Genomic DNA, 27,256 nt, shown 5'->3' on the forward strand with positions numbered 1-27,256 from the left:
GTGTGTGTGTGTGTGTGTGTGTGTGTGTGTGTGTGTGTGTGTGTGTGTGTGTGTGTGTGTGTGTGTGTGTGTGTGTGTGAGTGTGTGTGTGTATATGTCTTCCAGAGTGTGCTGTGCAGAAGCCTCAGTGTGAGTGGTCAGTATGCAGCCCCTGTCTCTCTGAGGGACATGATTTATGGAACATTAATTCCTGATGGCTGGAACTGGGAGAATATTTCAGCTGGAGGACGAAGGGCTGGAACATTTTCTGAGCCGTCAGCAGGAAAGACAGAACAGATCAGGGGTGCTTCAGCCATTTGAGGTGACAGCACTTCTCTGATCCATACGTATAACCTGCTCTTCTATTTCTTAGATAGAGAGGCACTAGTCATGTCAAACACAGGCCCAACATGAACAGGGTTACTGTGCGTCTATCTGGCAGACTGTTATGGTATAACCCATTATGAAAATTCATATTATAATGAGAGAGTGGACTCTTAAGAGAACACAAAGCAGATTTCTGTATCTATGTTGTTCATTGAAGGGTCTTGCTGAATACTTTGCAACTCTCATTTCAGTATTGTCTGTGGTTTAACATCAGTGCTGTTCATTTGGTTCCCACAAGGGGCAGTATAGTGAGCTCAGAGTCTGTGAGAGAGGGTCTGAGCCATAGACTGATGGTCTGAAGAGAATAACCACATCACTGAGCTCAGTAACTGTACACTCAAACGACACCACAAAAAACACGTTTGATGTGATTGACAATGTCAGGAATGATCTCATTACAGACAGAGTTGTGACAAATGTCTTTCTGCAAATGAAACTTCAAAAGAACAAGAGGTGGTACAAGCAGATTGTTACAAACAATGACCCTGCTGCCCAAGTTCAAGAGAGAAGTACACGTCCACATGAAACAACAAGAGGAGCAGAGTGCAGAGGAACCTCAGTGAAAGGTGATAGCTCTGACCTCAGCCCATAAGACCAGCCGGGATCACCCTCACACTCGCCACGCTGGTCAATACTGGACACGAAACAAACTGCTCAGGGCTATCAAGTGACATTGTCTCTCGGTCAGATAAAGGGAAGAGGGGTGTCTCCTGTTGCAGCTGCGTGGAGGGAGGGAGGGAGGGAGGGAGGGAGGGAGGGAGGGAGGGAGGGAGGGAGGGAGGGAGGGAGGGAGGGAGGGAGGATGGGTAAGGAAACAAAGTGTTGGATCTATCTACCCCTTCTCTTCCAGCCTTCTCTTCTCTTGTGTTTTTGAAAATGGCAGTGAGACAGGAAGGGGCTGTTATTAAACAGGCCAATCAGACTAAACAAGAGTGACACTTGCCCAGCAAAGACAAGGGGCTACAAAAGAGGAGGAAAAAAAGAAATGAGAGGTGAGAGATAGAGAGTAAAGAGGGAAAAAGTGCTGACCGGTTTGGTGGTTAGGGATTTGAAACGACTGCGCGCACACAGATCGCTCGGTGCCCACGCTTTCTCTATGAGCTTCCTCTCTCTCTCTCTCTCTCTCTCTTTCTGTCTATCTCTCGCTCTCTCTCTCACTCACTCTCTACACCCACACCTGTTTTTTGCTAACTCTGCAAATCACGTGCCTGACAGATTCCAGAGCCTGTTTAAATAATGCATGGGATTTCTCTTTTAACTTGTCAGTCGCAAAGGAAAAATATAGCAGTTCTTCTCTGATGTCATTTGTGATGGTGATTTTCCCTGACAGTACGCCATTAGACCAATGAAACCTTTTTTTGCTCCTCTATTCTTCTCCAGTTGCCTCGACCAGAAACACATGTTCTGCCTTTAGTATTCGCTTCCTTTTCTCTTGTTAACAGGATTTCAGAGGCATATTTATATTTATAGACACCATTTCACAGGAGCCCCTGTGCTTCTTTGCAGTTTTGCAGCTGTAAAACCCAGAGAGTATAAACAGCCTTTCAAACAGTCTCGCCGCGCTGAGAACCAACTTCTGCTGTGCACTTTAGGAGACTCCCCAAAGTTAGATTGGGGTAAGCCAAATTGGTCAACTGATTAGGGGGCTAAAAGAAAACGATCAAGTGCTCTTCAGCTCTCTCTGCCTCCAAAAGCGATGTTTTCGAAGTGTATTATTTTCTGTCTTGAGAGGGGGGTTGGGGGCTGGGTGTCGCTGTTTGAGGGGATATGGGAGGGAGAGAGATTGAAATCATGCCTATCTCCCCTAACTGTTGTGTGCAGATAGCTGAAGGTTTTTTACACCCCATCCACACAGAGGGGAAAACGCAGATTAGCTGCCCCTTTGATGTTCTCCAAAAAGCAGCTTGCCATCAGAGAGGGAGGGGACCAAACACAGCCCCCGGGAACGCAAGAACAAGAAAGAAACAGGAAAGAAAAGAGGAAAGGAGAGAGAGAGTGGTAGAGAGAAAAACAGAGACATCAGGCTTTGCAGCTGTCGTCTAGGGATCAGTGTCTTGGCCGCGAAAGAGAGAACGCAATGGGTTAAAGTTGGAAGGATATCTTCTGAAGCTGTTTGTTTAACTTAAGAGACGTGATTCGCTAGATCAGATTCCAACATCCCTACCCCACCACCACCCACCTCTCAACAAAGTGTGCTGCAAAACCAAGCAGAAACCACAAGGCCTTTCTTCCAACTCTTTTTAGGGTCAAAGTGGATTTTACTGAGATGAAGCATGCTCCCCCTCCTTCTCCTCCCCCGTCTCTCTCAGGTGGCTGCTCCTACAGCTATGGCTCTTGGTGGTGTGGTTGAGTCAAAGTCATACGAGAAGGCAAACCTGGGGGGAGGGGTATCGGGCATGCTTTAAATCTGTTCACAAACAGGCCCCAATTTGCGTGGGCACACATCGAAAAGTATCCTCTGGCACACACAGCCCTTCTGCTAAACCACTCAGCCAGGGATCAGTTTTAGAGGTAGTGTGAAGGCATGGACTTGACTCAGCTGAATAAGGGGAATGTGTGTTAGTTGTCATTTCCACCCATGGACCCTGGTTTAACTGTTTTCTGTCTTTGGGTTATTGGCCCCCAGGTCTCTGTGAAGCTAGTCCCTTCAAATGACTTCTGCAGGAGGACTAACTCACTGGCTTCTTCATTTTGGGGAATGGAGTAGCCTGCTGAATTGTGGGTGACTTGTGTGACAGTGTGAGCCGAGGCCCACTTGCACTGCAGTGTTTCACTGATCAGCTGGACAGAACCCCAGGAAAGCCTGCTGCCTCTCTGTAATGATTACCATCAGCATCATTATCATCATCATTATCATTGGTGGTGTGACAGAGAGGGGCCAGCTCTCCATAGCGCTGGTGTCAGGGAGGAGTACATTAGAGGGTCTGTGACAGAGTGGGACACACAGACACCAAGCCAAATCCTCTCTACTGACACACCCTCTTCTCTCCATCCAGCTCTGTCATCAACACCCAATCCCATGGCTGTATCATTCCAATGTACTGGAGGAGATTTAGCTATCGCTAATTATTTAGGTTTAGGTGCCACGTTACACCGATATTGCTACATGGCTTCATTTGATCAGGAACATCAATTGGGCTTGGATGTGTCAGCAAGACAGCGGGATTCATAGACACTTTCTGCCTGTCTAGTGTCGCCAAGTTCAGCCACTCTTTACCATGCAAACAGCATCAGCCCAAAATAATTGAGTCCAGTAAATACTTTTGTAAGTTCTCTGTTCCCAGCTAGCACATTTGGTTCCTTGGAAGTGTTGGAAATATACATTGTTGGCTTTCAATTGGTTCTGGGAACGAAGCCATATGTTTCCTGACTGCTAAAACTGAATGTTTTTTAAAAGTTCTGAGAACGGAAGTTAAAATGTTGTCTGTTCTAGGAACATACATTTTTAGGTTGCAGGGAGGTTCTGAGAACATTTTACTATGGTTCCCTGTGAGGATTTATTAACGTTCTGAGAATGTAAATTATAGGTTATTTGGAGGTTTTTTAATAACTTCCTCAAAACTTTCACTGAATGTTTCAATAAGACTTTTAATAACACAGCTTCGGTTAACTGTTTTGAACTACACAGACAGGACACATGGAAATGTATTTACTTAAGCATTAATCGTGCAAACACATTTATTTTTTATTGTGGCACAGCGTCAGTGAGATTCAAACCTATGATCTTCTGTTTTCTATCCATGGAATTAGTCCACTGCGCCACCAGGATGGAGCTAGTTATTATGTTATTTTTAACGTTATGCTGAAGTACTGAAATTCCCACAGAAGAATGCTGTTTCTTAACGTTCTCTGAACAATTTGAGAACATTACTTTAAATAGAGCCATGAGGAAACCTGGTGGAAACGTTATGCTGAAGTATTACAATTCCCACAGGAGAACATTGTTTCTTAACGTTCTCTGAACTATTTGAGAACAGTCCCAATGTCAAACCTGTTGGAGACGTTCCTAGAACATTACCAAACATTTTATTAAATATAACCATGTTTAAACATTTAGGAAACATTTTGTTAAGTAATGAAATACCAAGAAAATATAGTTATTTTGTCAAGTTCCTTAAATGTGCTGAGAATGTTCCAAAGCCAAGCAACTATCCTGCACCATTCCCAGAATGTTGTGGGAAGGTTGTATGCAAAATAACCATAGGACAACCACGCTCTCACCAAGCTCTAAGAAACATAGGGTTCTCAGAACGTTATGTGTTAGCTGGGTTTTCTTCCCTTGCAGGCCTTGTGTGTTTATATGTAAACAGTGTGAAATATAAATAAGTGTGTACATCAGTTTGTTCTGTCTCTCTCTCTCTCTCTCTGTGTGTGTGTGTGTGTGTATTTATTTGTCCCTCTACATATTCAGGCTCATGTCTCTATTGGGGGCGTCTGCCGTGGCTCTGGGTGGTGATAAAGAAGCCTGTCTGCGTGGCACCTCTATTACCCAGCCCGCCGCCACGCACGTTGTTAGTCACACACACTGCCATCACCACCATCTAAATGCACGGTCAGGTCGCAGCCATTAAGGACGCCATTAGCCTCAATGAAATACGGCTAAAGCGAAAGCAACGCGAGGGCCAGAACCAATTACCTGTAGTCACGTGTGAAGCAGTCATGGAGAAAGAGACATGGCCAGTGGAAGGAGACAAGGAGACAAACCTTTCTGCAGTCTCTACCTAACCTACCTCATAGAGACGGCTAGACAGGATGTTAAATACTGGCTGTGGACTTGAACAGATACATCTGTCATTATTTGGGGGCAATATTTTCATTTGAGTTGACAGTCATAATAGATATGTGAATTGCCTTTATTATAAGGTTTATTATAAGGGTTTACTGTTATACTGTCCTGTTCATTGTGCCTAAATAGTTAGCTGTGATAAAAGTACAGTATGTATGTTGCTGTGTCTCTGACCTGCGTTGGAGTTGAGCTCGTCGTTCTCTGACTCGGTGCCGTTCTGGCTGCCGGCTCCGTGCAGGTTGTTCATGGCCATCAGTTTCATCTTCTGCAGCTTCATAGCCTCGGCCATCGCTGCAGCCGTCAGCCCTGCAGGACAACACATAAATACTGTACACAAATCACACGCATACACAGCAATGAATACACACACCTCAAATCAAAATCAAATCAAATGTTATTGGTCACATACACATATTTAGCAGATGTTATTGCGGGTGTAGTGAAATGCTTGTGTTCCTAGCTCCAACAGTGCAGTAGTATCTAACAATTCACAACAATACACACAAATCTCAAAGTAAAATAATGGAATTAAGAAATATGTAAATATTAGGACGTGCAATGTCGGAGTGGTATTGACTAGAATACAGTAGAATACAATATATACATATGAAATGGGTAAAACTGTATGTAAACATTATTAAAGTGACCAGTGATTCCATGTCTATGTACATAGGGCAGGAGCCTCTAAGGTGCAGGGTTGAGTAACCAGGTGGTAGCCAGCTAGTGACAGTGACTAAGTTCAGGGCAGGGTACTGGGTGGAGGCCGGCTAGTGATGGATAGAACAAAATGCCCTACAAGGTAATAAATTGTCAGATGTTCATACAGTATCACTGAAATACAGGCATTTACAGCTCTTTAGAGTAGAACACAACTTGGATGCTGTGTCATGCTTTTTTAACTATTTCACTGCAGTTCCTCTCAGTCCAAGCATGTGTACTTGGTCTCCAGAGACATGTCTATAGAGGAGCCAGAGTGAGGCTTTCGCTGGCCCCAGGCCTCCCCTGACCCCTCCAATCCAGGGAGAGCTGAGGGGAGCTGGGGCCGCTGGTGGCGGTAGGGAGGGTCCCTCCCCGTCCGTCCCAGGAGAGCGCTCTCTCCCTGAGTCTCTCGAAGAAGCCCAGCTACCTTCAGCTCATCAAGGGCTCCACAGCCCCGGAAGCTATCATCACTCTGCCCAATTAGGCCCCTAATTAATTCAATTAGACGATGAAGGGACACATTAAGTAATTCATTAAATGACGACGCAATGCCTCCTTGCTTTGCCGTGATCTAAATCAGGACAAAAAAAGATACATCTTTTTCCTTTTCTCCCCAGGTTCGTTCAGACAGTATATGTCACCTTGATCTAATTCCTTAACGGAATCGCCTCGAACGCAATGGGAGACGTGTAAAAATTAATAAAATAAAAAAAAAATAGAAAAAAAGTTCATTCATTTATCATTTAATTTTGTTGGTATGAACATGAACACTTAAGTTACTTTCCCCGCGAAGGGAAGCGAGTCTGATCGGAACCCCATTACTCCACTGCTGTCAAACACCAAAGGCGGAAAATTAACTGTGCCGCTCTCGTCGGCCAATGTTTCTCAATTCCACTACACACGGCAAGGCAAATAAACCAGCAAATTATTCTAACTTGAAAAAATATAGACAGGCACAGATAGAGTGGGAGAGGAGAGGGAGGGGGAGGGTTAAGACAAATGAATCTCTGTCCTTACATTTATATTAAAAAAACAAGACTTCTATTTTTATGCATCCCAGCCCCTCTCTTCCAAGCGTGCCTGAGGAAACAGGCGAAATGTTTTCAATAGCTACATTTAAACAAAATGTCATGATGATTGATTCATTTTATTATGAGTTCATTTTGTTGCCTAATCCCAGACAGTCAGAGGCACAGCTGCAGCAGCTTGGAGGGAAACTCAAACCTCTTCTTGAGCACTGAATTAGCTGTCGACGTGTGGCCGAGGGGGGAAACAGGAGAAAAACAGCTGACAACAACATGGCGGGAGCACGACGTCTACCCTGCTAGTGCCGTAAAAGCTTGGCAGAGCCATCCGTATATCAAGCCTTATTTTTGGTGGGATTTGAGGATGCACTTTGGTAAAAATACTTTCATGCTTGAAATTCCTCTTGTCATGAACTACTGTAAAGCCTTGTCTAAACAGAGAGGGCAGAGCCAGAAGGTTTGGGAGAGCTAGGACACTTTCCCATATCTGATCATGTGATCTTCTAATGCTTCTAGCCTACTAGGGTCACTGGGGATTACTGGTTGGCATACGTTAAGTTGACTTATATGGAACTACAAATTCTAATTTATGCTAAGAGTTTGACACTCTCGTCATGCAAAGTCCCTTCTTATTAGAGTCTTGATTCCTCTAATTCTTCGTATGTAAACTTCAGTACATGAACAGGATGAGCTTGCAAGCCAAAGTAAGGTACCTAAGCTACAAAACTCTGCTTAAATTTGAAGCAGCTGTATTGAAAAGAACACAGATCTCTTCTCATTGGCCCTCATCGTAAATTAACTAAAAACTATTGTCTGTGTCGCTGTGATCTCTCATCACTACTTATGCTCTCAGTCAACTAACTTTCAATATATGAACAAGTCATATGGTGGATAGCCTGTTGATGCCCAGTCAAGGCCAAGTTCTCTGAGACGGTAAAAGTATTTCAAAGCTTCTCATTATGCACTACAGTAGTCTATAGCAGCTCTGATTGAGGTGAGAGAGGCAATCAACAACCACTGCCTAGCAGACCACATCAAGAACATAAAATACCATAACAGAGAAAAAACACACAATCAGTGCATTGTCTTTACACATTTTTCCCCCTACTGATTTTACATGGAAGACGAGCCTGTGAGATCAAACAGGGAACGTAACAGTAATTGATGTTTGAGTAAAGTCACGACCCACGGAAATGGGAGCCCGCGGATGAAAGGGGAGCGCCGTTTTCCAGGGGTGGACAAACAGATTGCTTATTGTTTGCCTTTCATTGCGCTCCTCAGATGTAGAGGACCCCGGCCAGCCCCCACTTTGAGAGGCCTGGCCCTCAGAGTCAGCCCTGCCAGATGAGTGTAAGGCAGCCATCCATCCTCTTTTCAAGCCCCATCCTCCCTTTTGCTTCACATCAGATTGGGAGTGCCATTCTTGCGGCTAATCGTTAATCTGGCTGGGATGGTCTGGGGCATAGTCCCACCCTGTTACCCTGGGCAGGTTACAGAGGGCCTTTGTGGTCTCTCTGGGGTCAGACACAGGCCAGAATTCCTCACGTACATTCAGTCCTATTGGCTGTTGTCAGGCCCAGTCCAACAAGGCGTCTGTTTAATTAAAGGGGGTTACCTGGTCAGACGGATTCCATAGAAAAAAAGTTAATTCCATTCTTTTGATCTTTGTAGTAGAGGTCTGACCCAGCACTGTGGCTATTGATTTTAATAAAGACGCTGGTATTTGGTGGTCAGTTTGGGTATTAATTGTGCAGCAGAGACATTCATCTATGGCCACTGGAGGAAGACAGCAAAGGAATGCAGGCATATTACCTTTACACAGTCCGTTGTTTTTTAAATCTTCCTGTCATTATAATCAACTCTAGCATTTTAGGGGCCCTATGTGAGATTTGGTTGACCCTCCCCCTCACCTCGCAGGCAAAAGGTTTTAGTGCCCTTGGCATTTCCTACAATTCCACACATTTTGCCATGACTTATGCCATGTTCATATAATATCTGAGTGAGAGTGACTAACAAAATAAATCAATGGGGGCCCCTTGGAGGTCAGGGCCCCTGAGCGCATGTCCTGCACGCCCGGTCTGCAGTTTTGTGATTATTAGGCCTATTACTAAAAGGTTTAGATAGCTGCATAGACTACTTTACCTAGCAATAAGCATAACAAGTAGAAAACTGCTGATGCACTACCAAATGTTGAAATGGCACCATGGACAATTTCTTAGCTTCACTGTCATTGGCAAGCAATTTGATTGCAAAGAAAACAAGTCTGTCCGGCACCATAAACAAAGTGAGACGGGAGCTCCCTCCCTCTGCGCAAAATAAGGCACCTGCACAGCTGTTGTACTCCACGCTGAAGAATGATAAGACAACGGGAACACGACAAAGAGAAAACAGAGACTATTATGCACTACAACCAAACAAAGGTATGTCAAAGTGTGTCGAGCAAGTGAAAGTTAGGAAGATTTGTGTCTACTGTTAGGACAAGGGATAACGGCTAAATGAAGTCCAACTGATGCCATTGCGTGAAGATGCACGAGCTGACAATAACGGACTATTTTTGACTGCTGTCGTATAGACACTTCATTATTCATTATAATGCCATTATTGCTTTTGTGCTGAGTTTCACTATTTATCAAGGCCACTTGGAGCTTATAATGATGTTTAGGCTACTGATGGTTTTATCATTTGACCCTGGGGTATTTTTATTTTGTCGTTATAAAAAATAAGCTATTACCATGTTCCAACACATGACTTTTCTTGAACAGTTGAATTTTGCCGTTCTTTGAGTTCTTTTAGTTTTTACATATAGCCTACATTAACATAAACGAATGAAAATGCTATTGTGTTACATGAAATAAAAATCGTATTCTAATGTTACCGAAGGCCTTCATAAACACAACCAAATGATAGTTTTTGCGGTAGCATATATGAAATATATGAATTACACTGTTAGAATGTTGCAGTCAGAATGACTGCTCATTAGCTTGAAGGGGGGGTCCATCGAGGCCCAACAGTTATAGTGTTAATTGATTTTTAAGCTTTGAGACAATTGAGACATGGATTGTGTATGTGTGCCATTCAGAGGGTGAATGGACAAGATAAAATATTTAAGAGCCTTTGAACGGGCCAGGCGCAGCGGTTTGTGTCAAGAACTGCAACGCTGCTGGGTATTTCAGGCTCAACAGTTTCCCGTGTATATCAAGAATTGTCCACCACCTAAAGGACATCCAGCCAACATGACACAACTGTGGGCAACATTGGAGTCAACATGGGCCAGCATCCCTGTGGAACGCTTTCAACTCCTTGTGGGGGGGTGGGGTGCAACTCCATAATGTTTTTACCCTCAGGGTATATATAATAGATATTCTTTTTTGGGGTCAAGGCCCCCTAGTGGCCAAGGGGCCCTACTCGTGGCGCGTAGTCTACGTATCGGAAGAGGCGGCTCTTATTTATTTATTTTAATTTAACCTTTGTTTAACCAGGTAAGCCAGTTGAGAACAAGTTCTCATTTACAACTGCGACCTGGCCAAGATAAAGCAAAGCAGTGCGATAAAAACAACAACAACAACACAGAGTTACATATGGAATAAACAAAACGTACAGTCAATAACACAATAGAAAATCTATATACAGGCTCTGATTATAATGCAAGAGAATTTTCCATCATGGAGCTTATAGCACTGACAGCAGTGCACTGTTTATTCTATCTAAAGTACTGGGTGGACAATTCACACAGATATTGAGTCATTGCGTGGAGCAGAGGTGTCCATATATGTAGCAGTATGTGTCGCAGGCGCTATCTCTCTCACTTCAGATATTCACTTAAAGGCCATTACAGGCATACAGAAGAGTAGAACTGGAAGGGCTTACTCAAAGCTCTCTTTCTCCAAAACAATTCCACCAGAGTGGCTTAACAATTGTACATGTGAATTCATACAAAGGAAACGAAAGAAAGAAGGTGAAAAAAACAGATTGCCTGTGAGACCAAGCCTGGAGAGATCATGTTTTTCAGCCAAAATGGTCACTTGAGTTAATCTCAATTCTCTACCGGATGCATTATTGCATTTTACGTTTCTCCTTTTCAATGGGGAGAATAACATCTTTTCTTCGCTTTGACAGAGTGTCCCAAGAAAAGTATCAGATTTTGTGTGAAAGAGAAAGAGGGCAATGGGGGTTGAAGGGGGGGCCACAGACTCTGCCTTTGATTCTCAACACAGCAAATATTACTTTCCTATTCCACGTTTTCAAGTAAACTGAGATTGCGGGAAGGACAAAAAGGAAGGGGGGGGTAGGGTATACTGTATTTAATTCACCTTTGGAATTTCCGAACAGCGGAACAAGGAGGAGATGAATGCACAACAAAGAGAGATGGCTCCGAGGCGTAATCAAACCCCCGTGCATTCTACAAATGTGGTGAGAATCGCAGAAATAGGGCAAGATGGAGGTGGCTATTAAAGCCAGGATAACCTGCAGCTTGTGGCCTTGTGCTGCTCTGGACCTGACTGTGTCCACATTCTCCACCATACTGTACTGTTACAGTACAACATACAATACTAGCTCTGTGCTGCAAAACGGCCGTGTCAGTCAAGTGTCCCACTTCATACATTCAATAAGCCACTGGCTTTCAAATGCAAGCTTAGTCAAATACAACTTGAACTTTAGAATCTCTGAGAGAAACCCTTTGCTTCAGCCTGTGTTGGTGGGAGCAGAGTGCCTTAACGAAGGCTGTAATTAGTACTAATTAAGTCAGATCCTAATGTTGAGGCATGCCGTTATGAGAGAGCACGGAGCAGTAGGAGAAGTGGGAGATGGGGGTGCTGTTGTCTTGTGGGGACGCACACACACACACACACACACACACACAGACTACTTCTACACATTTTAAGGGGACATAATGTCATATACTCTACGGATCATCAAAGATTGACCTATTGGCCCATCTCTCCACCCGACTACATGTCAATATTCTCCAGTCAGATACCAATGACAGAGAGACTTTTCCATATTACAATAATACAATATAAAATATGTATTTATTTTGTATCCTTATCTTTGATCATACATCTGTCAATCAATCACTGCTATCTGTGTGCCTACTGTTGACATTGGCAGGGGGTGTGCAGAGGACAGACTAACCAGCCATTGATTGGACTCTTTTAACACATGAGCTGAATCCCAGATGTAGCTTTGGAGGAGTGTGAAAAGGCTGAGTCCTGGATTAAAAATGCCCCTGCCTGTTTGTGTTTGCATGACACGGGCTGGTGAGGCCACTGTGTTTTCTTGACCCTGACCAACCTCTCTCTCTATCTCTCTCTCTCTCTATGCATTTCAATGCAAGCTCATCCTGCTCTGACCTTCTGTAGATTTCATTTTTGTCATTTAGCAGGAGCTTTTATCGAGAGCAATTAGGGTGAAGTGCCTTGCTCAAGGGCACAGACAGGTTTTTCACCTAGTCGGCTCGGGGATTCGAACCAGCAACCTTTTGGTTACTGGCCCAACGGTCTTAACCGCTAGGCCACCTGCCGCCCCTCACCTATTGTACATGTAATATGCAACACGTTCTCACACATCATGCATACTACATGTGCGTCAATAAACGCGTACATGCTAAATTTGGTGTGCAATGGGGGGAGGGATTCTAACAATAATAATGTTCTGTTATATGTTAAGACTGGTGCAGTTGTTTAAATCATCCTTAAAGGGCTATTCAATACTCATCTCTTTATTTGGTGTCATGAAAATGAAAAACGTATGAAAAATCCTTTAAAAAATCCCGAAATCTTTGCATTATCCCTGTAATTGCGTGCATATGTGTTTGTGTGAGTGTGTACATCCATGTGTTTGTGTTTGCATGTGTGTGCCCGTGTGTACATGCATGTGTTTGCATGTGTGTGCCCGTGTGTACATGCATGTGTGTGTGTGTGTGCCCGTGTGTACATGCATGGGCGTGTGTGTCAGGGTTGGGCAACATTTTTATTGAAGGCAGTCAATTCAGAAAGTAATCTAAAATCACAATCCAATAATAAAAAAAAGGGAATTTATTTTAAGTAACTTCTCAATAAACTGAAAAGTAGAAGCTATGTATTTAAAAAGTTTGAAAAATTCAGAATTTTTGGCTGCCTTCAGCCCAACCCTGGTGTGTGTGTGTGTGTGTGTGTGTGATAGTGAGTGAGTAGTAGGGACACTACTCTCTGCGTCGTCCAAGTGGCCACAGGACACAGGCACTAATTAGCAGACACAGCAGCAGCAGCTTGCAGTTTTATATTACATCAAGGTAAACTCACACTGCTAGGAGAGGAGATTACTTCTATCAAATGGGAATAAGCTGTTAATTAACTCCCTGCCGTAGCAATCACTTCCTCTGTTTCTGCTACGGACCTAACCATCGCTGGCTTCAGCACGTATCTATGTACACCCCAACGGTCTTTTTGGAAAACGGACATAGCCTTGTAATGGCTGTTTGAATGGGAATGTCAAGGACAATGTGAGCTCCAGTGAAAGGCTGAGGAGTCAATTGTCTGGACTGTGTTTCCTCACTCTTAGCTGGGACTTTCTTCATCGTGGTTGGAGCCTGGTCTGGTTTGCTCTGGGAATGGGATTGGTTGGTACGTGGGAGTGCTGATCTGGACGTGTCATCAACAGTGGCCCTGGCGGGGAGGTGGGCCGTGGGTGGCAGAGCAGGAGTAGATTAATAACCCTGGCTGTGTACAGGGCTGTAGTGTTCAGGGCTCAGGATGCAGCAAGGCTTTATGGGGGCGAAACCCAGTGTGTCTCCCGACAGGGGATGCCAGAGCACGACTGAAACCCAGAAACACGTCTCTGTGTGCTTTATTGGTGTTATTGCTTTTTACACACATGCACGCATGCTTGCACATAACACGTACGCACACACACACGCCACTGTTGCATTTGTGGCCGTCTGCAGCGAGTGCGGAGAGGGAAAGGGAGCTGAGACCGGCACTGATTTCTAGGCATCCCTTTAACCCCAGGAACTCGTTAATGTTTCATGAAAAGAGCCACTAGAGTCCTCACTGGCTGACTCACAATATCACGACTTAGCAGAAATAAATGGGCCAAGTGTTCAAAGAGTAACAAGACTTTGCTCAGTGGGCAGAAAGTGAGTGGAGAGCACTTTTCTTCCCCACACATAAACTCTCTCTCTCTCTCTCTCTCTCTCTCTCTCTCTCTCTCTCTCTCTCTCTCTCTCTCTCTCTCTCTCTCTCTCTCTCTCTCTCTCTCTCTCTCTCTCTCTCTCTCTCTCTCTCTCTCTCTCTCTCTCTCTCTCTCTCTCTCCTCTCTCTCTCTCCTCTCTCTCTCTCTCTCTCTCTCTCTCTCTCTCTCTCTCTCTCTCTCTCTCTCTCTCTCTCTCTCTCTCCCTCTCTCTCCCCTCTCTCTCTCTCTCTCCCTCTCTCCCTCTCTCCCTCTCTCCCTCTCTCTCTCTCTCTCCTCTCTCTCTCTCTCCCCACCTCATGCGCTCAGACTTCTTATCATGTAGGTGCCTCCCTGGAGCCCTTCAAATGGACTGGGGCAAAAAGGAAAAACCCAAGCCTTCCCCTCCTTCATCTTCTGATGCCCCGCCCTGCTTGCGTCTCTACCTGTCCTTTATCCCTTAATCTCCCTCTCTGTAACTCATTCTTCATGTCACTCTGTCCCAGTTCACTGAATTATCTCTGTGTATCTGGCTGGTCACCTAACTTATCACACACGACTGCCTCTTAACTGTCTACATCTACAGTTGTCTAAAGACAAAGACACTGTTCAGAGTGATTTATACAGCAAGGAGGGAACAATCTGTGGTGGTTACAATGTTTAGAACTTTCCATCGTTTTATGAAATCGTTTTCCCCCTCAGCTCTGCGTGGGCTTCCTCAAGCTACTGTAAACTTGCTGGTCTGCACTTAGCTGAGCTCCTTAATTGACTAGCCTTATTAATACTGCTAATTGCGGAAGAACAAAGGTTTGTACCTCCCTCCTGCTTCAAAGGCAGGCCTGGGCACATGGATCATTAAAGACAGACCACCCAACTCTCCCAGGGGACTCCTGCTGTTTATTTTCCTGCTAGAAGAGCAACAAGAGCCAACTTTATAGTTAACCTTGAGCGCCGTGTCTGATCTGCCTTCGATTGGACCGGGCCCTCACCCTTTCATTCCACCTCCTTTTAACAACTGGTTCAGCAGCATCAGAAGATGAAGGAGGGGAACGCTTGTGTTTTTCCTTTCTGCCTGAGTCCATTTGAGGGACTCCAGGGAGGCACCTATAGGATAAGAAGTCTGAGCGCATGAGGTGGGCAGGGGGATGGAGAGAGAGAGAGAGAGAGAGAGAGAGAGAGAGAGAGAGAGAGAGAGAGAGAGAGAGAGAGAGAGAGAGAGAGAGAGAGAGAGAGAGAGAGAGAGAGAGAGAGAGAGAGAGAAGAGAGAGAGAGAGAGAGAGAGAGAGAGAGAGAGAGAGAGAGAGAGAGAGAGAGAGAGAGAGAATGCAAACACAAAGAAAGTGGAGGAAATGTGTGCATTATTCAACGCAGCTTGTTTGCATACAGCACGAGATGCATGCCCCTCTTTCCGTGACTTATTGAATTGATTGCTAACATAACCAAAGATGTGCTGAACATTACTGGTCAAGTTGTAAACCCCAAAACACATCTATCCACAAAAATATACCTTTTCAAAGAAAGTCATTTGTACGTCTTTGAAAAATCTAAAGGAAGCAGAGTATAGAAAAAAAAACAGAGGTAAAATGAGCCATGCATGATGATACTCCTGGCATCTGAGAAGGGCTAAGTCTGTCCAAACGGCTCTAATGTGATTGATGAGCACAGCAGCCTCACTCTCTCTCTTCTCTTCTCTTCTTCTCTCTCTCTCTCTCCTCTCTCTCTCTCTTTCTCTTTCTCTCTCCCATCATTGGCTCCTACACTCCTAACTCTCACCTCCTCTGGCTGACTGGAGGGAGAGAGGAGAGAAGGAGAGGGGTTGGGGAAGGCAGGCAGGCAGGCAGGCAGACAGACAGGCAGAGGCACTCCCAGTGAAAACAGGGGCGCACATTGGAGCCGAAACAATAGTGACAGGCGCACTGGCTGGGGGTTTGCTGGTCGGATTAGCTCCAATAGCCATAATAAATGAAACAAGAGGATGAAATAAAAACAATTCCACACTGACTGAAGGCTGGGCTTATGGGAAGTGGCAGCTCCACTGGCCCCCAGGCTCTGAATTAGTTTTGCCACTCGATAATTTGACTGATTCACTTGAGTGGCCGGAGAGGACGTTTTGGGCCTGATCTCAGTGTAATCGAGTAACCTGGCTGGTGATTACCCCACGGACACACAGGCTCTGGACGGGGAGCTGGGACAGAGGAGAGACAGGGGCAGGTGGAGGAGAGCGAGAGAGGGGCTGCCCTGGCTGGCTGACGGCTGGAGCACAGAGCCCAGAGCAGGTAGCAGCAGTACTTGTTGAGCCCAACACTTGCACGGTCACTTAACTCCTCTCACGTCACTGCTTCATGCCTCAGTTCTCCTGCCTGGCCTGGATTTGATATCTCCCCCTATCTAGCCAGATGTCTCCCATAAGAGTGTGTGTGTGTGCGTGCGTGCTTGTACATGTGCGCATCCGTTCTCTATGCATGCACGCGTGTGTGAATGTGTGTGAGAATAAAGCTGTGTTTGTTTCTGCCCAGCAGAGGTCCCAGTAAACTCCAGATGAGTGGTGTGATAGTGGGATGGGACAGGAACCTACTGACTCTTCCTTAACAAAGAGAATGGGGAGGCAGGGGGGATTTTGTCCTGTGTAGAGGCAGCCCAGGAATCTGTCCAAATCACTGGAGGAGATGGAGGGGAAGAGAGGGAGGGGGGTGCACTGCTGCCTGGGCACTGCAGTTGAAGGGTAACCTTTACTTAACCTTTCATATGTTGAAAGCACATTTCGCCACTGACTTATTAATTTGGACAAGGTCACCTTTTTTTCATTTTAATACCAGATTAGCGGAGCCAGATCGTGAACTTTGATGTGGAAAATGTGCAGATGAGGGCAACTCTCTGGGCCACCGTGTAAAAATCAGCAGGATTTTATTGACGGGCTATTGACATAATTTTTTTTCTAAAGAGGAGAAATGTCAATGCTTGCTACACAAGAGTAACAAGCAGAGTAAGCACTAAAATCTCAATTTACATACTGCGCTGTTCAGGCAGCTGAGCTGATGGAGCTGTGTAGTGCTGGCTGCCTAAAGGGCAGATGTCTGTCCCCAAAACCCCACTGCTGTCCTTCACAGAGAACCCCACTGCTGTCCTTCACAGAGAACCCCACTGCTGTCCTTCACAGAGAACCCCACTGCTGTCCTTCACAGAGAACCCCACTGCTGTCCTTCACAGAGAACCCCACTGCTGTCCTTCACAGAGAACCCCACTGCTGTGTTTCACAGAGAACCCCACTGCTGTGTTTCACAGAGAACCCCACTGCTGTCCTTCACAGAGAACCCCACTGCTGTCCTTCACAGAGAACCCCACTGCTGTGTTTCACAGAGAACCCCACTGCTGTGTTTCACAGAGAACCACACTTCTTTCCTTCACAGAGAGCAGACGCTATTTTAGGAATGTGACGGGCTTCACCATGCTTCACTAACTTTATACAGAAAGTAAAGAGATGAATATAGTCCTAGACATGATGAGGATGAGAGCCAAATTACCTAAATAACACAAATGTATAATTTATACTACACAGTTTATCCGGGATTACACTTTTTTATTGGGGAAAACATGTATTTAAAAAAAAAAAGTCAATTTCCTTACATTTTGTGTTTTTTCCATCTAAAAAAAAACATGCAAAAGTTTGCCTTCATGCAAGCCATGACTAAATCGGTCTCTGCAGTGTATATTTAAGACAGAATAACACTAAAATCATTGACATCCTCTGTGTGTGATTAGAGATTATGTAATTAATGAGAATAAAACTTTACCAAGATTACTGAGAAATGATCTCACCCCAGGGTGACCACACGGTCTGTCATTACAACGAGAGGGGAGAAGGGCACAGAATTACACATAGCTAATCCCACCCACACAACCTAGGGATTATTTTACAGAGTAGGAGATGATTTTTTCTTAAGAGGCTTTTACAACCTTTATGGAATGGGGGGCAGCCTTCATACAGACAGTATGTAGCCTGCAGCGACAACTACACACACACACACACACACACACACACAGTCCTGAGCGTGAGTCACTGACTTCAAACTGTCACTCATCTGGCGTCCCCTAATTAAGTGTCTAATTATAGAGCTAATGCTGGCGACTGCAGCCACGATAAAGAGGACATGATGTCTACAGCAGACATACACAAATACATAGGGACATTCACACACGCCACCTCCAGTTGGTGAGGGCTTCTCTGTAGATTCAAATCAAGGAATTACGTTTCAGTGAGCATAAAGAAGAGAACTAGTCCTCACTTAAGTGTGACCAGTACTACCATTTTGATGTTACCTCAACCTCTATAGTGGACAGCCAATCCTGTACTGTATATTGTTATCCACTTCCTGCCCGGGGTAAGGGCTCGATTGTGGTTGACACACAGCATAACTAGAATGTGACACATTGGCTGGCTGAACAGGACACCGCCAGGGTGCAATGCCAGGGGTGGGGTCGGGCCAGGAGGTTCAGGGAGATATACTGGGCAACCTTGCGGTGTTCAGTATCTATCATGTCAGGAATGAGATACAGGAGGTGCTTTTAAATGTCACGATGAGAAGGAATGTGCATCAGATAGGCTCATTAGGAATGAGTCAGATCGGGCTCTGCATTCATCTGCACCACGGGACAAATGCACCGTTTCACGAAGAGGAAAAAGGAAAAGCGCTCAGCTTGTGTTTTCCTTCCTGTCTCTGCTTTGCAGATCAATAGGAAAAGTAAAGGAGAAGTAATAAGGATGCACAAAGAGAACCACTGATTCCTGCGTTTAAAATAGGAAGGAAAATAAGCACTTAGTGATTTGCATTGCGTTGCGTGCAGCGTTTCTCCCTGTACCACTGGGCTCTCTCTCTCTCTGATTATAACCTCTTTGTTTTTACAGTCTCGTCCTCATTAACCAAGCCCATCCTGATCATTCCTGAGAGCATGTTTCCAGACAGCCAGATCGCTGGAAATACAAATTAAAAGCCCCCCTCCTTCTCCACAGATCCTTCATTAAATACGGATTGGGGGCCACCCACCTACGCCGAGGCCTGGTGTTTAATTCTGCTCTGTGCGTTGGCAAGCGTGTGTCTCAGGGCCCCGGCTCTTTATCACAGGGATTTACAGACCCTCAGCGTCTGTGTTTCTCTCTCTCTCTCTCTCTGTCTGTCTGTCTGTCTGTCTGTCTGTCTGTCTGTCTGTCTGTCTGTCTGTCTGTCTGTCTGTCTGTCTGTCTGTCTGTCTGTCTGTCTGTCTGTCTGTCTGTCTGTCTGTCTGTCTGTCTGTCTGTCTGTCTGTCTCTCTGTCTCTCTGTCTCTCTGTCTCTCTGTCTCTCTGTCTCTCTGTCTCTCTGTCTCTCTGTCTCTGTCTCTCTGTCTCTCTGTCTCTCTGTCTCTCTGTCTCTCTGTCTCTCTGTCTCTCTGTCTCTCTGTTTCTCTCTCTCTCTCTCTCTCTCTCTCTCTCTCTCTCTCTCTCTCTCTCTCTCTCTCTCTCTCTCTCTCTCTCTCTCTCTCTCTCTCTCTCTCTCTCTCTCTCTCTCTCTCTCTCTCTCTCTCTCTCTCTCTCTCGTCTCTCTGTCTCTCTGTCTCTCTGTCTCTCTGTCTCTCTCTCTCTCTCTCTCTCTCTCTCTCTCTCTCTCTCTCTCTCTCTCTCTCTCTCTCTCTCTCTCTCTCTCTCTCTCTCTCTCTCTCTCTCTCTCTCTCTCTCTCTCTCTCTCTCTCTCTCTCTCTCTCTCTCTCTCTCTCTCTCTCTCTCTCTCTCTCTCTCTCTCTCTCTCTCTCTCTCTCTCTCTCTCTCTCTCTCTCTCTCTCTCTCTCTCTCTCTCTCTCTCTCTCTCAGTACGTCTGTAACCCAGGATTCATAAACAAGGCCATGGGAGAGCAGAGTCAATGACGCCAGTGGGCCCCAGCCAGAGGCCAGGCAGGGTACCAGGCAGGGACTGACTGGCCATAGGGCAATTCTGGCCAATGACAGATGGGCTGGTCCATCTTTAGCCAAGTGGGCCAGTCTAAATTGTTCATGTACCCTATTTTTTTATGCAGAATAACCATTATTCAGCTAATAATGGGGCTTCGAGGGGAAAAAATGGGTGCGTTAGAAATGCCCAGGCTGAGAAGCTAAAGGTTGGCCTCGGTCTGACGATGAAGACTATGATGCAGGTTTGTGCCACGTGGATCTTCTCTCAACAGTGGCCCTTGCGGTAGCACTCCCCAGAAGGAGGAAGGCATGGATTAGGATAAATGTTGAGCACACAATGCTGGCTGGTTTACACCCTGATGTTTCTCTCCCCCCCTACAGTTGATATCTATATTCCTGGCATCGCCTGGCTCCACTGCTCTCTCCCTCTCTTCCCTCTCTCTCTCTCTCTGAAAGGCCTCTGTTCATTAGCATGCGCAAGGGCCAGGCTAGCCCATATGTCACTAAATAGAACCCCATGTTTTATTTATCCTCGGTTATTTTACTCAGAGACTTTAACCCCTTCAGATGAGTGTGCATTGAGCGAGGGACTGCCAAGCCGAGCAGAGCAGAGAAAACAAACCAACACACAGGGAAACAACGCCAAGACTGACACAGAATCAGCTAATACAGCGACCTGGGATTGAGGAGAGGTCAGAGAGCAATACTACTGCACTGTTCCAAGAAGTCAGGAGAGAGTGCCAGGGTTAGCTGCCAGAACTTTGCCATGCGATTAAGTAAAATGGAAATCCTACATTTACAGTAAGATTACTGTATTGCAATGTGTTCACTTGTATCAGACAGGTAAAAGTGACCAATGCTGCAAGACAACAGAGGAGTGTGGCTCTGGATAACTGTGATTCAGAGAAAGGAGGCGATCCAAAACAGTAGTTAAATACTATTTGTCAGAGTGAGGCCCAGGGACGAGGGGGAGTAGGAGGCCCTCCTCCCAGGTTTGGAGGGGAGAGGAGGGGGAGGGGGGTTAAACAGATGGAGGACCAGTCCCCGGTGGGACATGTCATTCATCAAAGTCACCAGGAAGGCCTGTTTTGTTTTCAGAGAGAGAGAGAGAGAGAGAGAGAGAGAGAGAGAGAGAGAGAGAGAGAGAGGGAGAGGGAGAGGAGAGGGAGAGGGAGAGAGAGAGAGAGAGAGAGAGAGAGAGAGAGAGAGAGAGAGAGAGAGAGAGAGAGAGAGAGAGAGAGAGAGAGAGAGAGAGAGAGAGAGAGAGAGAGAGAGAGAGAGAGAGAGAGAGAGAGAGAGAGAGAGAGAGAGAGAGAGAGAGAGGGAGAGAGAGAGAGAGAGAGAGAGAGAGAGAGAGAGAGAGAGAGAGAGGAGTTATATATGAAAATGACAGAGAGAAGAGAGAGAGAAGTCAGGTGGTTCTACTTGGGGTTCGTGACAGCCTGCATGACACACACAACGTCTTTCCTGTCTTCATCTCCTGCTCTGCAAAAGTGAAACCACAGTTTAACACCTAAAACTCCTTAATAACCTAGTGGGAGGAATAAAGGAGCGAGGGAAACACATCACACAACTCTCTGGCTCTGACACCTCACTCTCTCTCTGTTCTTCCCTTCATCTCTCTATCTCTCCATCTCCCCCTGACCCAGATTGCTTCAGTAGTGTAGTCAGAAACGGAAGCCATGCTTTACATGACGACTGTACTGTAGTGAGGATGGAATCCTTATACCTGCTGTTGGGGCTCCTCCCCTCCTCTCTCCGGAGTGCCAGGGGCTTAGGATGTTTCTGTCAACAGCAATCCAGGAAACCAAACGCTCCAACAAAGCCCACAACACGTTAGTTTTGCTTTTGCTCGGCTCAACCCCCCCGCGTGCGCTAACTCTAAACACGAGAGGGGAAGCTTTGAGAGGGTAAAGCAGTATTCCCTCATGAATACTCTCTCTTTCTTTCTTTTCTTCCCGCTCACAAGGTGACGCCGAGCACTGAAGTACAGAACAGAACTGCAAACATCCACTGGGGGGGGGCTTGGAATAAAGCTTGCTCATTTGTACAGATAATTATCGCATTATATGTTAATAACAAAACAAATGGTTGCTAATAACTGAATGACAACTCCGATACAAATCTGCTCTTTGACGTCTGCTGTAAGATGAAAAAGGAACATTGATACTGCTGACTATAGTAGTATTAATGCATGTAAAAAAATATATATATATAATATATTATAACATACACCGGATAGATGCAGTGAAATATGTTGTTTTACAGGGTCAGCCATAGTAGTACGGTGCCCCTGGAGAAAATTAGGTGCCTTGCTCAAGGACACAGACAGATTTTTCACCTTGATGGCTTGTGTATTCAAACCAGCAACCTATCGGTTACTGGCCCAACACTGAAACCGCTAGGCTACCAGCCGCCCTACAACTTCAACTGCTGCTGCTATCACATTACTGTCATATAACTAAAATATATTCATCAATAAGCAGTAAACATGAACTTTTACAGGGTCTCTAATCCATTCAGGATTCATGAGGAAGATACAGTATTCCTTTTAGGTATCTAGAGTGCCTTCAGAAAGTATTCATATACCCTTGACTTATTCCACATTTTGTTGTGTTACAGCCTGAATTCAAAATGGATTAAATAATTTTAAAAAATCACACCCATCTACATACAATACGCCATAATGACAAAGTGAAAACATGTTTTTATAAAATTGTGCAAATGTAATGAAAATGAAATAGATAAATATCTAATTTACACATTTAGTATTCACACCCCTGTTAGAATCACCTTTGGCAGTGATTACAGCTGTGAGTCTTTCTGGGTAAGTCTCTAAGAGCTTTGCACACCTGGATTGTACAATATCTGCACATTATTCTTTTTTAAATTCTTCAAGCTCTGTCAAGTTAGTTGTTGATCATTGCTAGACAGCCATTTTCAAGTCTTGCCTTAGACTTTCAAGGTGATTTAAGTCAAAACTGTAACTAGGCCGTTCAATGTCGTCTTAGTAAGCAACTCCAGTGTATATTTGGCCTTGTGTTTTAGGTTATTGTCCTGCTGAAAGGTGAATTTGTCTCGCAGTGTCTGTTGGAAAGCAGACTGAACCAGGTATTCCATTTATTTTTATCCTAAAAAACTCTCTGGTTCATCATTGGGAGAAATTTCCAAACACCTGAAGGTAACGCGTTCACCTGTACAAACAATACTACGCAAGTGTGAACACCATGGGACCACGCAGCCGTCATACCGCTCAGGAAGGAGACGCGTTCTGTCTCCTAGAGATGAACGTACTTTGGTGCGAAAAGTGCAAATCAATCCCAGAACAGCAGCAAAGGACATTGTGAAGATGCTGGAGGAAACAGGTACAAAAGTATCTATATCCACAGTAAAACAAGTCCTATATCGACATAACCTGAAAGGCCGCTCAGCAAGGAAGAAGCCTCTACTCCAAAACTGCCATAAAAAAGCCAGACTACGGTTTGCAACTGCACATGGGGACAAAGATCGTACTTTTTGGAGAAATGTACTCTGGTCTGATGAAACAAAAATAGTACTGTTTGGCCATAATGACCATCGTTAAATTTGGAGGAAAAAGGGGAATGCTTGCAAGCGGAAGAACACCATCCCTACCGTGAAGCACGGGGTGGCAGCATCATGCTGTGGGGGTGCATTGCTGTAGGAGGGACTGGTGCACTTCACAAAATAGATGGCATCATGAGGAAGGAAAATGATGTGGATATATTGAAGCAACATCTCAAGACATCAGTCAGGAAGTTAAAGCTTGGTTGCAAATGGATCTTCCAAATGGACAATGACCCCAAGCATACTTCCAAAGTTGTGGCAAAATGGCTTAAGGACAACAAAGTCAAGGTATTGGAGTGGCCATCACAAAGCCCTGACCTCAATCATATAGAAAATGTGCAGGCAGAACTGAAAAAGTGTGTGCGAGCAAGGAGGCCTACAAACCTGACTCAGTTACACCAGCTCTGTCAGGAGGAATGGGCCAAAATTCACCCAACTTATTGTGGGAAGCTTGTGGAAGGCTACCCGAAACGTTTGACCCAAGTTAAACAATTTAAAGGCAATGCTACCAAATACTAATTTATTGTATGTAAACTTCTGACCCACTGGGAATGTGATGAAAGAAATAAAAGCTGAAATAAATCATTCTCTCTACTATTATTCTGACATTTCACATTTTTAAATTAAAGTGGTGATCCTAACTGACCTAAAACAGGGAATTTTTACTAGGATTAAATGTCAGGAATTGTGAAAAACTGAGTTTAAATGTATTTGGCTAAGGTGTATGTAAACTTCCAACTTCAACTGTATATATATATATATATATACATACATATATATATATATATATATATATATATATATATATATATATATATATATATATATATATAAAAATAGAAAAACCCTGTAAAAACATTATTTGTTTCTAAAACAAAACATGTACTGCTTGGTCGTTAAAGGTAATGATAATAATATCAATATATTCAAACAATAAGACTAATTCGCCACCAATATAGTCTCTAATTATGTCTTGTCATCTGACAGACATGCAGACAACTACATATATTACCTGGGTTGAGTTAATAAACTAATGAACAGAGATGATCAAAATGTAGATGATTTTCATGTGTATTTTAAAGAAGTCCCACCCACTGCAAGGGAGGAGAATAGTAACACAAGTCATCTGAAATCAATCACTAGCATGGCTAACCGACTGCTCAGGCTCCTCGTCTGCACAAATCAATATCCCTACTGGCCATTGTGAGGACTAAATTGCCGCCACCATCAGCAATTTAGAGGGAAAATAAAAAAACACAAGCAAAAATGTGCTTAACAAGACAGAACCTATAGTTTGCTGTCGGTACACTTTTCAAATAGACAGTTAAATGCAAAACACACAGACACACAAAAACACGTGTACAAACACACACAGATTACACCTAAGCATAGTGACAGGCATAGTGTTGATGCAACAATGTTAACTTTATCAAATAGATTCTTGCATATTGCAATTATATAAAGAGGCGAAAGGAGAAGGAAAGGCCTACAGCAACAAGAGAGAGAGACTTGAGAGAGAGAGAGAACGAGAGAGAGAGAAAGAGAGAAAGAGAGAGAGAGCAAATGCATGTGTGAGAAAACGCTACAGAAATCCAATAGTGTAACCTCTGTTTGAGACGCAGTAGTGGCCATTGAAGGACAGAGGAGAAAATCAATAGGAACTGATTTGCAGAAAGAGGGGGATGAGGGGAGGGGGGGAAAGAAAGGCGCCGGGAAACAGAGACAGGGATCTCAAAAGAAAAGATAACAGAATCGCTTTCATCAAAATGTGACAAATCCGAGGCTACCGTATAGGACACCTGATGGCTGTCTATTTTTATCAAACGTTAAAATACATAATTAATGCGAGGTGGAGGTTAGCGAGTGGAGGGTAAATTAGCTTTTTTATTGGGGTGCTTTGAGTGAGACTCACTGAAGGTTGTGTGCATGTTTAGGGTGGCTGCACTTAGATGAGAGATCTTACCTCCGGGCGACATGGATGAGAGGAGGCCGGGCGACAATAGGCCGTGGACACTGTGGGGAAGAAGCCTGGAGCTTTCCTGCATCGCTACCCCTAGGGAACGCTTCGGTGGGCGGCCAGGCCTGGAGCTACAGAGACGGGGAGAGAAGGAGAGGGGGGGGGGGAAAGAGAGAGAGACAGAGAGAGAGAGAGAGAGAGAGAGAGGCAGAGAGATATACATATTACAGTCAATACACAGCAAATGATCTACTATTTAAATCTCTATTCCTCAGACCGCACAGGCTCACAGTGAAAGAGTCCATTGATTCCTCCATTTACAATGGATTTTACATTTCTCTAAATAGCATGAGTGATATGAGAACTGTATCGCGTTGTCTAACATTTAAATTGACAACAATTGACACTAAGATAGTGGGAAATAAAAATAAATGACAATACCCACCAAAAAACTAAAGCAATTTACATATTTCCATGACAATTGCTAGTCCAATTTCTATGAATTTTTATTGTGGTGCGTCATATTTTATACTTGTGCCAAACGCACTTGACAAGCCTTTAAAACCCAAGAATTGTATTTATTATTTTTCAAATAATATGTCAAGCCTTGTGACACCTCTACAATATGTAGCCATTACTCTCCTCCTCTCATTACTCACACCAACATCTGTTTGCGTCCCCCACCCCCCCACCCCTCCCCCCTTCCTGCCCACTCTGGGGGGATTAGACAGAGACGGCAGGTAGACAGAGATCCACTCCACTGATAACACTGGGGACTAACACACACACACACACACACACACACACACACACACACAGAAAGCTTGATAATGATCACCTCAAAAACATATGCCTTGAAGTGCACAGGGGGACATTGCATATTCCAGCAAGGCCATATCTGATAAGGGGTCGCCAGCGTGCAGACACATTGTTTCCAGGGTTTGGTGTCTGATAGTGTAAAATTAGACTGAGATTCCTTCCCCCTGGGGCCAGGAAGTGAGAAACAAGTGAAAACTTTCCTTACGTTACACAACCTCTCTCACACACATATTCCCTTCCTCACTTTTCCCAAAAGTAGACTCTTAAAGCATGTACTAGACTGATAGGGCCCTTCTGTCGCAGAGACACGTATGTGACAACGGGCAGGAGGGAGGGAGAAAAGTGCTTGAAAAGAAAAAATGCAAATTTTTGTGCTGTATACGATTGGCTGGCGTCCAGGAACAATAACTAAAGAAGCGCTGTGTTGTTGTTTCTTTATGTATTTCATTAATATTGCAGTGGCAACAAACACAAACAGGACCACAGAGCAATCAGCATACAAGTAAAAGGAGGGGGGTGTTCAATATGTGAACAAATCAGAGTAGTCTTCAGAGACGTGGTTGGACACGAGTTGAAAAAGCAGCACTAGATGCTCCAGATGCCATTACACTTGGCTGGCCTGGGACTCCGCTTTACAGGATAAAAGACGTAGAGCGGACTTGAACGGAGAACAGAGAGAGGACGGAAAGAAAAAAACCTGGAGAGACAAATGGAAGGCTCTTATCAGTGTTCCAAACAGAGTGTTGCCATTAGAACAAAGCCCATTCGCTGTGAAACGTCCGTCTCTCTCTCTCGTTCGCCGTGCCCCCCTCTCTCTGTTCAACACAAAGGCGTTCACTCACAAGCTGCCACAACAGTCCATTTTGATTCAGCTGTTTGTTAATTCGCCTTTAATGTCTTGTCCTGCTCTTTTCTCTGGCCAGTTTACTCTGTTTTAAGTATGATTCACCTGAA

At 44.6% G+C, this 27,256-nt stretch overlaps 1 protein-coding gene across 7 annotated transcripts in view; it reads right to left on the reverse strand.

Moving 5' to 3' along the window:
* The window catches only part of LOC121579645 (dachshund homolog 2-like), a 131,086-nt gene that overhangs the window by 42,946 nt on the left and 60,884 nt on the right, over positions 1–27,256 (reverse strand). For 4 of the 7 annotated variants that reach the window (XM_041894420.2, XM_041894418.2, XM_041894423.2 and 1 more), the window contains exons 2-3: positions 25,490–25,614; positions 5,327–5,479 (exon numbers count right to left, since the gene is read on the reverse strand). In XM_041894420.2, coding sequence (XP_041750354.1) covers positions 5,327–5,479; positions 25,490–25,614 — 278 coding nt within the window. The remainder of the gene's footprint in view (positions 1–5,326; positions 5,480–25,489; positions 25,615–27,256) is intronic. The other 3 variants (XM_041894422.2, XM_041894421.2, XM_041894419.2) reach the window with 1 other exon arrangement.

Source organism: Coregonus clupeaformis, chromosome 13 (assembly GCF_020615455.1).
Source record: "Coregonus clupeaformis isolate EN_2021a chromosome 13, ASM2061545v1, whole genome shotgun sequence".
Taxonomy (NCBI): domain Eukaryota; kingdom Metazoa; phylum Chordata; class Actinopteri; order Salmoniformes; family Salmonidae; genus Coregonus; species Coregonus clupeaformis.